We start from the raw sequence: 14,889 nt of genomic DNA, 5'->3' as shown, positions 1-14,889 counted from the left end.
TTCTGTAAGGGCACACTCAACGGTCTACTACGTTTTTTATCTCTTTTTAAGCACAAATCGTCAGGAAAGTGTATCCTTACCTGAACTTTTACATAACGTTTACATGGGGCTGGTGGATGTTCATGCTATGGGGCCCAGCCATTTCTAGTTAAGCTCCTGTGTACATTAAAGTTATTCTGTTAACTGCAGTAAATGGTTTATGTCATAAAAAAGTAAACAAATGGCTAAATTACCTTTTTTCATGTGTTCCACTATACTGAGTAAAATCATATACTGTAAATGTTAAGACCTCATTCACATCTGTGTTCAGGTTCCCTTGAGGGACCTGGAAAATGGAGTCCCTGCCCAAACAGATTCATCCTATTTTGGAACTAAAGAAGTTCTGTCATCGAGTTCATACGACCAAAGCATAGGCAGCATGAACCCGGGACAGGAATTCCTATTACCCCCAGGGGTGTTTCAATCTGAACCACTGCAGCATTTCAGAATACAAGCATCTAGAAGGAGTTGTCTGATTGTAAACATTGGAATGAATAAGTGATTACAGCATCAGAGCAATAGGAGAATTTATTTGGAAAATAGACCTCTTGAAGGGAGACTCTAGTACCCTGTTGTACTGCCTCCAGCTTGGATACAAGATGTGATATGGACAGGCATGGAGGCTCTAGTACCCTGTTGTACTACCTCTAGCTTGGATGTAAGATGTGATATGGGGGCATGGAGGCTCTAGTACCCTGTTGTACCGCCTCTAGCTTAGATACAAGATGTGATACAGGTGGGCATGAAGGCTCTAGTATCCTGTTGTACCACATCTAGCTTGGATACAAGATATGATACAGGCGGGCATGGAGGCTCTAGTACTCTCTTGTAGCGCCTCTAGCTTGGATACAGGATATGATACGGAAGGGCATGGAGGCTCTAGTACCCTGTTGTACCGCATCTAGCTTGCATAGAAAATGTGATATGGGGGCATGGAGGCTCTAGTACCCTGTTGTACTGCCTCTAGATTGTATACAAGATGTGATACGGGAGGGCATCAAGGCTCTCGTAATATGTTGTACTGCCTCTAGCTTGGATACAAGATGTGATACGGGCAGACATGGAGGCTGTAGTACTCTGTTGTACTGCCTCTAGATTGAATACAATATGTTATATGGGGGGTATGGAGGCTCTAGTACCCTGTTGTACCACCTTTAGCTTGGATACAAAATGAAATACGGGCGGGCATGGAGGATCTAGTACCCTTTTTTACTGCCCCTAGCTGAGATACAAGGTGTGATATGGGGGTTATAAAGGTTCTAGTAGCCTGTTGTATTGCCTCTAGCTGGGATACAAGATGTGATATGGGGGGCATGAAGGTTCTAGCACTCTGTTGTACCACCTCTAGCTTGTAAACAAGATGTGATATTGGGGGCACGGAGGCTCTAGTAACCTATTGTACTGCCTCTATCTTGGATACAAGATGTGATACGAGCGGGCATGGAGGGTCTCGTACCCTGTTGTACCACATCTAGCTTGCATAGAAGATGTGATATGGGTGGGCATGGAGGCTCTGTTGTACCGCCTCTAGCTTGGATACAAGATGTGATACGGAAGGGCATGGAGCCTCTGGTACCCTGCTGTATTGCCTCTAGCTTGGATACAATATGCGATATGGGGAGTATGGAGGCTTGATTACCCTTTTGTAAGTCTTCTAGATTGGATACAAGATGTGATATGGGCAGGCATAGAGGCTCTAGTACTCTGTTGTACCACCTCTAGGTTGGATACAAGATGTGATACAGGCGGGCATGGAGGCTCTTGTACTCTGTTGTACTGTCAGGGAAATTCTGCGTACAGCACCAATCAGGCCCACCCCAATGCCCTGCTGCCGGCGGTAAAGAAGAGACACCACACACGGAGGTCTGGTATAGTTCCTCACACGGGGACATAACTGCGCACTTTATTACAGATTACATGGGATCTTATACCCTTTGGTCTCATCACTAGGAATGGGTGATGGTCTCATTGGCTCAAATTCACCGCATAACCATATATGTGAAGTCCGCATTTCTGCCTGAGGCAGTGATAGTTATATATGTAGTTAATCAGTCGTTATCTAGATACGGCGCTTCTGGGAAAACAGCCAAGCACACGGCCTTCGTGTCCGGTTCTGTATCATCTCTGAATTTCTGGACACATCTCTCTCAGCCTTGCAAACCTTTGGAATATCTGATGTAAGGCGACAGATTAAGTTTTTCTCATTTTACCTTTGAATAGAACTTGCATACAGGTATAAAAGCATAAAAAAGCAATATATACATATACCCTCACAAACCCCCCTAAAAGCTTAATATGGAGATCGCCTCTCCCTTGCGTCAGGGTTTCCCCACTGCCCGTAATGCCCTACTCCTAGGAGGGGGGATCCCTACCTCACCTCAGAACAAGGCCATGGATTCCCTGGGCTCATTTCCGGGGATCCATACCCTCTATCTGTACAAGTTAACACCCTCGCTCATACCTAAGGTCTTCTGCACTATCCCTAGGCAAATGGGAAGTCCACTGACAATCCATCTTAGGAGATTGGGGAGGACGCAGTACTAGTCCATCTCTCCATTCTTCTGGTAGCGTATGGTAGTTGGCATTATCGGAACTGGCTCTTCATCTTTTTCAAACAAGAGAAATGTTGGTGTCACATTGTCCAGTCCCTTACTCATACTCTTTTTGATCAAAGGGATAATACACGTACAGGAAGTTACATACTCCACCTCTTTCTGCTAAAATCATATCCAGGGCCATTCTATTTTGGAACGCCATGGATGTAGTGGGCCCTAACTGGTCAGCTAACCTTTGCAAAGCATCCCTGGTGTAATTTACAAACCTCTGCTGATTGCAATATATATAATTCATCCAATCTACATTATTATTAACAGTGACAATAGCAAATAAGGACTCAAAACCTGCTTTAACCTGATCTCTAGAATTAAATTCATCTGGCACCCCCCTTGGCACTCCTATTGCATCTATGTATACATGTGGATGAAAGCTACCACCTGGAACGTTAACTTCTCTCTTAGCACGATGCGGTGTTGGATTCTCACCTTCAGTGTAGTCTTCATATTGCACATTTGATTGTATTAATTTGTTCTGATCCCTGAAACAGGGGGCTAGTGTACAGTAGTTAAAGGTGTATTTGGTTATGTGTGTGTTAGAAGAATTGTACCACAATGTCACTTCCCCTTCATATTCTCCGGACCAGGGGTTCCAGTTCCCCTCCTTTCCTGCCCCTGATTGTGTGACAGTCACTTCCACCCAGGTCCCCACCCTGCCCATAACATGTAAAGGATATACAGGATCATGAGTTTTTGCAGTGAGAAGTGTGGATCCAAGTAGGCTTTCCTTCGAGCTTGACTGCAGTTGGGGTGGTGAGCAACATCTGGTAGGTACCTTCAAACCGGGTTTCTCTCTCAAACTTTTTCACATAGACCCTGTCACCTGGTTTCAGATTGTGACACTCATCTGTAGGACCTGGGAGAAAAGCAGAGACTGCAGAATGCGTTATTGACAATTCCTTGGAGAGACCTATGACAAAATTAACAAGGAAATCATTCCCCAAGCTCAGCTACTGTGGCATGTACCCTCCTGAGAAAGAACTAATGGAAGACACTCAATTCAAGATTTGCCCATTTCCTCCATTGCCTTTTGTATCTACTTTCCCACTACTCCGCGGATGGTAGGGTGTGTGAAAAGCCTGGAATATACTCAAAGCAGACATGATGTGTTGTATTATTATACCAGTGAAGTGTGTACCTTTGTTTGACTCAATCACTTCCGGTACCCCGTATCTGCGGATTACCTCATTCATGAGCTTCTGTGTGGTTACCTGCTTATTTACTTTGGTAACAGAGTAGGTCTCCAACCTGAAAAACATCAACAACAAACACATATTCATACTTCCCAACAAGTGGGAGCTGAATGTAGCCAATTGGCAATCCCTGAAATGGGTAGAGTGGTCCCGGCAAGTGTTATGTGGCAAATTTTACTTCTGCCCTGTTGCTTACGACAAAGATCATGCAAAATTGGACAAATGATGCAGCAGCTACAGAAAACCCAGGAGCCACCCGTCCTCGTTCAAGCGTCGACATCATTGCTGCTTTGAGAGGTGCGTCTTTCCGTGCATCAGCTGGGCCATCATGGGGCACAGGGACTATAGTAGGCAAGTACTGTTGACTGTTCGCCATACACCGTCCTGTTTCTGCTGCTCCCATATTTAGTCCATTTGTCTTTTTCTTCCTTTCTGGCTTGTAACTGTAAAGTCTTTAGCATATCAAAGTCCATGTTTTTATCAAAGTCCAAAGTTTTTATCAAAGTCCAAAGTTTTTAGTCAAAGTCCAAAGTTATTGTTCGATTCTTCTTTTCTTCCACGGCTTGAGGGCTGCTGCCTTTGCTGTGTGGTCTGTGATGGCGTTGCCTTTTGCTTCTCCGGTGTAGGAATTGGTGTGAGCTTTCCACTTTGTCAGGTAGAAGTGGGGCCTCCATGAGACTCTGCACCGCTGCACCATTCTTAATTGGCTGTCCTGCTGAGGTAAAAAACTGTCTGGCCTTCCATATTGGGCTGTAATCATGAGCTATGCCAAATGCATACCGGGAGTCAGTGTAAATGTTTGCCGTCTTACCTTCTGCCACTCTATACACCTCAGTGAGGGCCTTCAGTTCCGCTTCTTGTGCTGAGACATGCAGAGGCAGAGCTTCTGCTTTTGGGACATCTTGTTGTGTGACCACTGCATATCCAGTGTGGAGTCATCCATCCTCACCCTGGTACCATCTGTAAAAAAAAACTCAAAATATGCATTGTTAACAAGGGCTTTCAGTAACTTTTTAAAACGTAAATTTTCTTGTTGCATCACTGCTAGACAATCATGCTGGTATTTATGCTAGACAATCATGTTGGTATTTATGCTAGACAATCATGTTGGTATTCTATTTTAAATAGATCAGAATCTTGTTGCAAAAAAAAAAAATATTTAAATAGCTGATCTGCAATACCTAGATCACCTATGTCTTCCTACTCCCCCCCTCTGAACCAGGGTACTCAATTGAAAGAAGAGTAGCCGGGTTCAAAGTAGTACAACATTAGAAAAAAAATTTGATGGATGCAAATAAGGCCTGTAAGATGTCAGCACCAATAACAGAGACATGAGTTACATCGGGGCAGAATAATCTACAAACATCTACTAATATTTGAAATGTGATATCCTTTAAGCAAATTCATTATTAATCTGATCCTGCCTGCAATGTCTTATGAAATTTGAGAAGAAAAACTTTTACTAGCGGCTCGATATTCTCACCCCCTTCTTTGTGGACAAGAGAGGGATGATCCATTACGTACTTTTACATCATCTAGCTCCACCCCCTCAATACTGACCGCTTGCGTCTATCTTCACACCTTCATTTAAACTTTAAAGTCTGCCCATCCACATCACAAACAAGTAAAGTCTTATGCAGAGGGGGGGGGGGACTTTTATCCCCAGCCAATATCTGCATCACACATTTTACATTCATGACAGCCTGAACATTGGTCATTAACTCTCATCCATCCATGCGCTCAAGTCTGCCCCGTCACCCCCACATTTGAAGGTGTACCAGCACATACAGATGCACAGAAAAAAGTGTTACAAATATACATCAGTTGAAAAACATTGAGGTGAGTGCTATAATGTTATAAAGTGCATGATTCTATTGGGATGAGATTGTGAATGGGCGCTATTTTTGACAAATTATGTGAAAAAGTTTGCTGAATGACTGAGACATTCTCTATTTCTTATTTACTGAAGCTGTTATATGCTATAGTAAACGCTGATATATTTTAGAATGCGTGGGTATCTTTCAGCCCCCCCTTATCTTTCCTTCTCTGTCTGTGACCCTGAGCTTAGAGTAAAGTCTGAAAGCCCCCACCTTTGCAATATAACTGTTATCTCTCTGCGAATATGCATTCACCGACTGAGCAAAGTTGTTTTAGTTTAACTATTCCCTGTACTTGAACTCATAAATAACACATATGCTGGGACTTTCTGACAGCACAACATGTTCTGCATTTTCAACCCCTGTATTCTTAAAAGCCCTCACAGGATGTGAGTGGGATATAACTTTCTTACACCTGTATGAAAGAGACCAAGACGTGTCCATTTGTGACCTCAAAACCCAGTAAGAATATACCTTAGAAATTGCTATCTTTCCTGCTTTCTAAGACAGTATAATTCATTAGATTCATTACAAGCTTCTATTCTATTCAAGCAAACAAGGCTACTTTCCAGGGTTAGTATTGCATTCTCTCTCGCTTTTATCTCTTGGCCTTGAATAGCTAGACTAAGACACTGCAGCTTCAAGTAAACAATCCTTCTCCCACTAAAAGCGAGCTCAGTTAACCATTTGTACATATATACATATATATACACACACACATACATCTATATCTATCCACCTAGTATTATACACCTTTTCCTCTCTCTCTCTGCCAACAAATTACATGTCAGTAACCTTCCTCTCGGCTTTGCTTGTTCCCCTTACTTCTCTCCCTACCTAACTGCTAATGTACCTTCAGTAGACACCCTCCCGACACCCTCTTGATCACTTACTGTACTTTCCAACATTTCACTTACGGATACTTTCTTAAACAAATAATGTGTACATACTTAAAGGGGTTGTCTCACGCCGAAACGGTTTTTTTTTTTATTCAATAGGCCCCCCGTTCGGCGCGAGACAAACCCAAGGGATGGGTTAAAAAAAAAAAAGTTTATTACTTACCCGAATCCCCGCGCTGCGGCGACTTCTTTCTTCCTTTACCAAGATGGCCGCCGGGATCTTCACCCACGATGCACCGCGGGTCTTCTCCCATGGTGCACCGTGGGCTCTGTGCGGTCCATTGCCGATTCCAGCCTCCTGATTGGCTGGAATCGGCACACGTGACGGGGCGGAGCTACGAGGACCAGCTCTCCGGCACGAGCGGCCCCATTTACCAGGGAGAAGACCGGACTGCGCAAGCGCGTCTAAAAACGCCAGAAGACAGCGAATTTAGACGGATCCATGGCGACAGGGACGCTAGCAACGGAGCAGGTAAGTGAATAACTTCTGTATGGCTCATAATTAATGCACGATGTATATTACAAAGTGCATTAATATGGCCATACAGAAGTGCTGAACCCCACTTAATTTCACGAGACAACCCCTTTAACATTCTCTGACTGTCTCTCTCCTCCTCACTTCAGCATTTTCTAGCAACCCTTGGTCTTTCAAGGCGCCCTTCTTGGTCCTAAGGACCTCCTCCCAGTCACCATGCTGTAATCTACCGTGCGGGTCCATATCATACATTTTCATAAGAGTTTTCTTACAGTTTACAAATTAGGACCCTTGTCTCTCCTCCACCAATTCATCTGCTCGACGACAGCCCTTGAGGGGCTCCGCCTTCTTTAATAAGGTCTTACACATATTAAAACAACAACAACAATAATAACACGCTCGATAGAATGTATCCTTCTTAATCCAAATTGTCAGCCCCTTATATATGGCAAAACAACCGAAGGTCTCTTCTCCTATGGAACCAGCCCCATAGAATGCATCTCTCTGAAATCAAATCGTTAGCCCCATATATAGAGCAAAACAACCGAGGGTCCCTTCTCCTATGAAGCCTGTCTCACAAAATGCATCCCTCTAAAATCAAATCGTTAGCCCCTTATATATGGCAAAACAACCGAGGGTCCCTTCTTCTATGAGACTAAATGAAAAGAAAGAGAAAAAAAAATTCTGCAGATACAACAAACAACCTCCACTATCGTTAAAACACTATAAACTTCAGCAACAAATAGACTAGTGACTAGTCCCTGGATGGGTGATTGGTGCGCTTATCACGGTCAGTGGTCCGTGACGGCAAACCCAAAGCCCACGAGTTACCGTGTAGAACTCTTAACCAAACCCGTCCGGTCACAAAACATTGATAGTCCCTCCTGCTGCAAGACTCTCAGTGTAAAACACAACATAAATATATGCTGGTCTTACCTTGAGTTCTGTAAGTTGATCAGGCTCGGTTTGCAGCAGGACGGCTTCCCCGTGGCGTGGATCCGGGTGATCTGGGCTGCACGGCTCCGGTTTTGTCGCCCCACATTGGATGCGCCATCTGTCAGGGAAATTCTGCGTACAGCACCAATCAGGACCACCCCAATGCCTCACGGTAAAGAAGAGACACCACACACGGAGGTCTGGTATAGTTCCTCACACGGGGACATAACTGCGTACTTTATTACAGATTACATGGGGCTTTATACCCTTTGGTCACATCACTAGGAATGGGTAATGGTCTAATTGGCTCAAATTCACCGCATAACCATATATGTGAAGTCCGCATTTCTGCCTGAGGCACTGATAGTTATATATGTAGTTAAACAGTCGTTATCTAGATACGGCGCTTCTGGGAAAACACCCAAGCACGCGGCCTTCGTGTCCGGTTCTGTATCATCTCTGAATTTCTGGACACATCTCTCTCAGCCTTGCAAACCTTTGGAATATCTGATGTAAGGCGACAGATTAAGTTTTTTCTCATTTTACCTTTGAATAGAACTTGCATACAGGTATAAAAGCACAAAAAACATATGGCAGTATATACATATACCCTCACAGTACTGCATCTACCTTGGATACAAGATGTGATACAGACAGGCAGAGAGGCTCTAGTACCCTTTTGTACCACCTGTAGCTTAGATACAAGATGTGATAGGGGTGTGTGAAGGCTCTAGTTCCCTGGTTCAGTGCTTCTAGCTTGGATACAAGATGTGATACGGGCAGACATGATTGCTCTAGTACCCTTTTGTACCGCCTCTAACTTAGATACAAGATGTGATATGGGGAGTATGGCGGCTCTAGTACCCTTTTTTACTGGCTCTAGCTTGGGTACAAGATGTGATACAGGCAGGCACGGAGGCTCTAGTACTCTGTTGTACCACCTTTAGCTTGGATACAAGAAGTGATATGGATGGGCATGGAGGCTCTAGTACTCTGATGTACCGCCTATAGCTTGGATACAAGATGTGATACATGAGGCATGGAGGCTCTAGTACTATGTTGTACCACCTCTAGCTTGGATACAAGGTTTAATACAGGCGCATGGAGTGTCTAGTATCCATTTGTACCACCTTAACTTGTATACAAGATGCGATACAAGTGGGCATGGAGGCTCTACTACCTTGTTGTACTGCCTCTAGCTTGGATACAAAATTTGATACAGGTGGACAAGGAGCTTGTAGTACACTGTTGTACTGCCTCTAGCTTGGATACAGGATGTGATACAGGCCGGCATGGAGGCTCCTGTACCCTGTTGTACCACCTCTAGCTTGGATACACGATGCAATACAAGTGGGCATGGAGGCTCTAGTACCCTGTTGTACTGCCTCTAGCTTGGATACAAAATGTGATACAGGTGGACAAGGAGCTTGTAGTACGCTGTTGTACTGCCTCTAGCTTGGATACAGGATGTGATACAGGCCGACATGGAGGCTCCTGTACCCTGTTGTACTGCCTCTAGCTTGGATACACGATGCAATACAAGCGGGCATGGAGGCTCTAGTACCCTGTTGTACTGCCTCTAGCTTGGATACAGGATGTGATACTGGTGGGCATGGAGGCTCTAGTACCCTGTTGTACTGCCTCTAGCTTGGATACAAGATGTGATACGGGTGGGCATGGAGGCTCTAGTGCCCCGTTGTACCCGCCTCTAGTTTGGATGCAAGATGTGATACGGGGGGCATGGAGGCTCTAGTACCCTGTTGTACTCCCTCTAGCTTGGATGCAGGATGTGATAACGGGTGTGCATGGAGGCTCTAATAACTTGTTGGGCAGCCTCTAGCTTCGATGTAAGTTGTGATACAGAGCGGGCATGGAGGCTCTAGTACTCTGTTGTACCGGCTCTAGCTTTGCTACAAGATATGATACAGGAGGCTTAGAGGTTCTAGTACCCTGTTGAGCAGCCTCTAGCTTGGATACAAGATGTAGTACAGGCGGGCATGGAGGCTCTAGTACTCTGTTGTACCGGTTCTAGCTTTGATACAAGATATGATACAGGAGGCTTAGAGGTTCTAGTACCCTGTTTGGCAGCCTCTAGCTTGCATATAAGATGTGATATGGAGAAGGCATGGAGGCTCTAGTACTCTGTTGTACCGCCTCTAGCTTGGATACAAGGTTTAATCCAGGCACGCATAGAGTGTCCAGTATCTTGTTGTACCGCCTCTAACTTGGATACAAGATGTGATATAGGCGGGCATGGAGGCTCTGGTACCCCATTGTACTTCATCTACCTTGCATAGAAGATGTGATCCGAGTGGGCATGGAAGCTCTAGTATACTGTTGTACCACTTCTATTTTGGATGTAAGATGGGATACGGTCAGGCATGGAGGCTCTAGAACCTTGTTTTACTGCCTCTAGCTTGGATACAAGATGTGATACGGGCAGATATGGAGGCTCTAGTACCCTGTTGGGCAGCCTCTAATTTGGATGTAAGATGGGATATGCAATGGGCACAGAGGCTCTAGTACTCTGTTGTACCGCCCTTAGCTTGGATACAAGATGTGATACCGGTGGGCATGGGGGCTGTAGTACCCTGTTGGGTAGACTCTAGCTTGGATGTAAGATGTGATACGGAGTGGCCATGGAGGCTCTATCATGCTGTCGTACCGCATCTAGGTTGGATAGAAGATAGGATATGGGTCAAAATCGCAACTGAAAATCACAGAATCGTTTTTCAGTCGCAATTTATTCTCGCTCTGTCTAAAAATAGGTCATGCCTATCTTTTGCCAAAAATCATAGAGAGCGGGACTAAAAAGGGAGCTGAAGGGAATTTACCTGTTCTGGCACTCGTTGCAGAAGACAGTTGGCTTCTAGTTAGCTTATAAAGCTAACTAGAAACCATTCTGCCGACCGTCAATGCAGAGTCCATTCACGTGATGCGCTCATGTGAATGGGTGAGAAAACGCTAGTCGTTGATGTGATATTTTTATGCAACGCTCGTGTGAAAGAGGCCTAAATGAGAGAAATTGGCTTCTACCTCATTGTGTTTTTTTTTTTTTGCCTTCCTCTGGATACACATTAGGGGTTGAAAGTCTAAACTAGATGAACATATGTCTTTTTTTCAGCCTAACATACTATGTATTTACTAAGCAAGACGTACAGAAGATAAAGGTTATGACATATGTCATTTATGATGCAATTTTAGACTCATTTAGCAATCTTCCTCAACTCTTTTCTTAGAACAGAAAATAACTCTGGAAGTCATTTGGTGTTTGTCCCCTATACCTGACTCATGAGTAGGGCGTGCACCCTGCCTAGAGGGAAGGACGGGAATATTGTTGTATGGTGTGGCAGTATTAATAATTCCTTTCCCAATATATTTTGGCAAAAGGAAAGTGTATATTGTCAAAATAAACTTATCATGACAAATTCAGGACAAGAGGGTGGAGCCTGGGAGATTTTTCATACAACTGTACCATCTAGAGGATTCTTCAGGTAAGGCACATAATAGCGTTCTTCAGCTCAATGTTGAAAAATGTAAAGTTATGCACATGGGCAGCAAAAACGGATGTCACCAATATACACTAAATGGGGTACTGCTAGGGAAAAGTGATATGGAAAAAGACCTGGGGGTACTAGTGGATTGTAGACTAAACTGGAGTAACCAATGCCAGTCAGCTGCTGCAAAGGCAAATAAAGTCTTGGGGTGCATTAAAAGAGGTATAGGGGCGAGGGACGAGAACATTATCCTCCCACTCTATAAGGCACTTGTCAGGCCTCACATGGAATACTGCGTACAATTCTGGACACCGGTGCTCAGAAAAGATGTTACAGTGCTGGAGGGGTTCAAAGAAGGGCAACTAAACTAATACATGGAATGAAGGGACTGGAATACCCAGAGAGGCTATCAAAATTGGGATTATTTACTAAAAAAAAGACAGCTAAGGGTTGATCAAATAACTATGTATAAATACATGAGGGGACAATACAAGGATCTCTCCCATGATCTGTTTACATCCAGGACTGCAACGGTAACAAAAGGACATCCACTATGTCTAGAGGAAAGCAGGTTTCATCACCAACATAGAAAGGGGTTCTTTACTGTAAGAGCAGTGAGACTGTGGAGCTCTCTGCCTGCGGATGTGGTGATGGCAAAATCCATAGAGGAGTTTAAAAGGGGACTTGATGTCTTTCTGGAGCGGAAGGAGATTACAGGATATAAATCTTAGGTTAATTGTTAATCCGGGTATACAGGCAGGTAGGAACTATTAGGGGTTGATCCAGGGAACAGTCTGATTGCCATTAGGGAGTCAGGAAGGAATTTTTTCCCCAAGAGGGCTAATTGGCTTCTGCTCTTGTTTTTTTTTTTGCCTTCCTCTGGATCAACACAGGAGGATAGAAGGCTGGACTAGATGGACATTGTCTCCATTCTGCCTTACGAACTATGTTACTATGTAACTATTGTATATTCATATATAATAAGGGTTGCAGCTGTCAAGGGTGCAGAGATTGGATCCTCTAGGAGGTTTTGAAACCTTTGGATTTGAGGACATTTTTCCTGTTTTTCTGTGGCTGGATCCAAATTTTTTTGGTGTAAAATGCACAACGGTCACAAAAAATAAATGCAGCTGACGGGTAAGAAAAGGGGTACACAGGATCCTAAAAAACAATTGTGCAACTGATTTGACAGTTTTTTTCTTTTTTAATTGTAAAACCAATGCTTAACCTCTTAGTGACCACCCTATGGAGTTTTTACGTCCTACTTAAGTGGGCTTTAGTCCCCAAGGCCGTAAAAGCACGCTCGCTCTGGGGATTGAAGCCACATGGGCTGTGGACGTGACAGCTCCATGCTGCTGGAAGTAGCTGACAGCCTGGAGCTGTCATGGGGGGCCGGGATGTCCAACCCCCAGTCATGCGATTGTCATTAGCCGATGGAGATTTCACTGGGGGCTGCGGTACGCGGTCACATGATTGTCGCTATCCAATGGATAACACCGATCATGTAAAAGTGAAAAAAGCTAAAGTTTCACCTCCCAACATGGATTCGAACTGTGAGGGGAGGTGAAATTACTTACTCCATAAGGATCCTTTTCTGCATACGTTTCCCCAGCTTCGGCACATGCGCCCTTCGCCAAAATGGCAGGTGCAAGCGCAGAAGCTGGGGAGGGCCCTGGAAATTTTAAATCTCCTTGCTCCTGTCTACTAAAGGTAGCCGAAAGCCTGGACCAGTGACCGAGGGCTGCGGTGAGTGGTCCCTGGTCATGTGATCGCCGTTATCTAATGGATAATAGCAATCACATAAAAGTTAAAACATTGTTGAAGTTTAATGTTCCTTTCAGTTTGGGCCCCGTTGTGCATATGGACATAGGATTAGGGCCACAATGGGTATGTTTTTGAACATGAGACAAACAGGGGTATCCATTTTGGGGTGCAAGCCTTCATTTATAGGTGTGCTGTACAAAAAAAGTGTTTTTAAAATGACACAATTGCCAAAAAAAGGAAAATCGTAATTATTTCCTTCTGCTTTGTTTAGATTCATTCAAAAACTGTAGTGTCAAAATAAGCAGTACACCACTAGAGGAATTCATTAAGGGGTCTAGTTTTCAAAATGGGGTCATTTGTGGGGATTCTTCATCGTTTTGGCTGCTCATGGGCTCTACAGTGTGCAATAGGGCCTAAATCACCTTCAAGTTAAATTTTTGTTCTGAAAGCCACCGGCTGCTCCTTTCGTTTTGGGCCCCGTTGTGCATCCAGACATAAGATTAGAGTCACAATGGGTATGTTTCTGAACACGGGACAAACAGGGGGATCCATTTTGGGGTGCAAATCCTCATTTTCATGTGCTCTATAGAAAAAAATCCTGTCTTTAAAATGACATACTTGCAAAAAATATGATTTTTTTTCTCCCCTAAATTGCATTAACTCCTGAAAAGAAATTGGGGGGTCAAAATACTCCTGACCCCCCTCAGTGAATATATTAAGGGGTGTAGTTTTTTAAATTGAGTCGTTTGTGGGGGTATCTATCATTCTGACACCTGTGACCCTTTGCATTCTTGGCTTGGTGTAGGAAAACAAAATGTTCCTCAAAATGTTAATAATAATCAATGCTAAATTTGTACGTCTCCTAAATGGTTAAAAAAAAACTAAACTTTTTCCAATGGGCTTCCAAAAAAAAGTAAACAGATGGAAATATATATCTAATCAAAAATTTGTACAGTATGTTTGCACATATTTGAAATTTGCAATTGAAATTGTGAAAAAATGACGTTTTCAAAATGTTCCCAATTTTGTTGCTTTTAATAAATATACACAAATTCTATCGGTCTATTTTTACCACCTAAATAAAGTACAATATGTTGTGTATGTGCGAGCGTGTTTGTTTTATGGTCTTTTTTGCTGGCACATGCCCTGCTTATTTGCACCCGCAAAAAAACATGCAAGCAAGCTCCCATTGATTTTAATGGGCAATTAAGTTTAATTAGCTTAATATGTGCTATTTTTATGCGCAATAGGCAACAAAAATAGGACATGCTGTGTTTTTTTGAGCAACCAAAATGCACTCAAAAAACGCACATGTGACGGAACCCATTGAAATCAGTGGGTTCTATTCATTGCCTATTGCACATGCACATTTTGCAAGCACAATGTGCAGCGCAAATCCATTTGCGAATAAGCCCTAAATCATAACGCAACCATGGCAGCTGCGTTGGGCTCCAAGTGGTGTGTTATACGATGCACATCAGACCTAGGGCCCATTTAGATGGCAATATTTTTTGGCCGGTAATGTATTTCATGGGCGGCACACAGACGCACAGTAACCTATGAAGCTATTCGCATGACCGTTTGTATCACATGGACT

General features: G+C 43.7%; 1 protein-coding gene across 1 annotated transcript in view; it reads right to left on the bottom strand.

Annotated features, from left to right (window-relative positions):
- The window catches only part of LOC136626476 (integumentary mucin C.1-like), a 49,667-nt gene that overhangs the window by 22,765 nt on the left and 12,013 nt on the right, over nt 1-14,889 (bottom strand). The window contains exon 7 of the mRNA XM_066601537.1: nt 8,032-8,149. Coding sequence (XP_066457634.1) covers nt 8,032-8,149 — 118 coding nt within the window. The remainder of the gene's footprint in view (nt 1-8,031; nt 8,150-14,889) is intronic.

The sequence above is a fragment of the Eleutherodactylus coqui genome, chromosome 4 (assembly GCF_035609145.1).
Source record: "Eleutherodactylus coqui strain aEleCoq1 chromosome 4, aEleCoq1.hap1, whole genome shotgun sequence".
Classification (NCBI taxonomy): Eukaryota; Metazoa; Chordata; class Amphibia; order Anura; family Eleutherodactylidae; genus Eleutherodactylus; species Eleutherodactylus coqui.
This window is presented reverse-complemented; position numbering and strand designations above follow the sequence as displayed.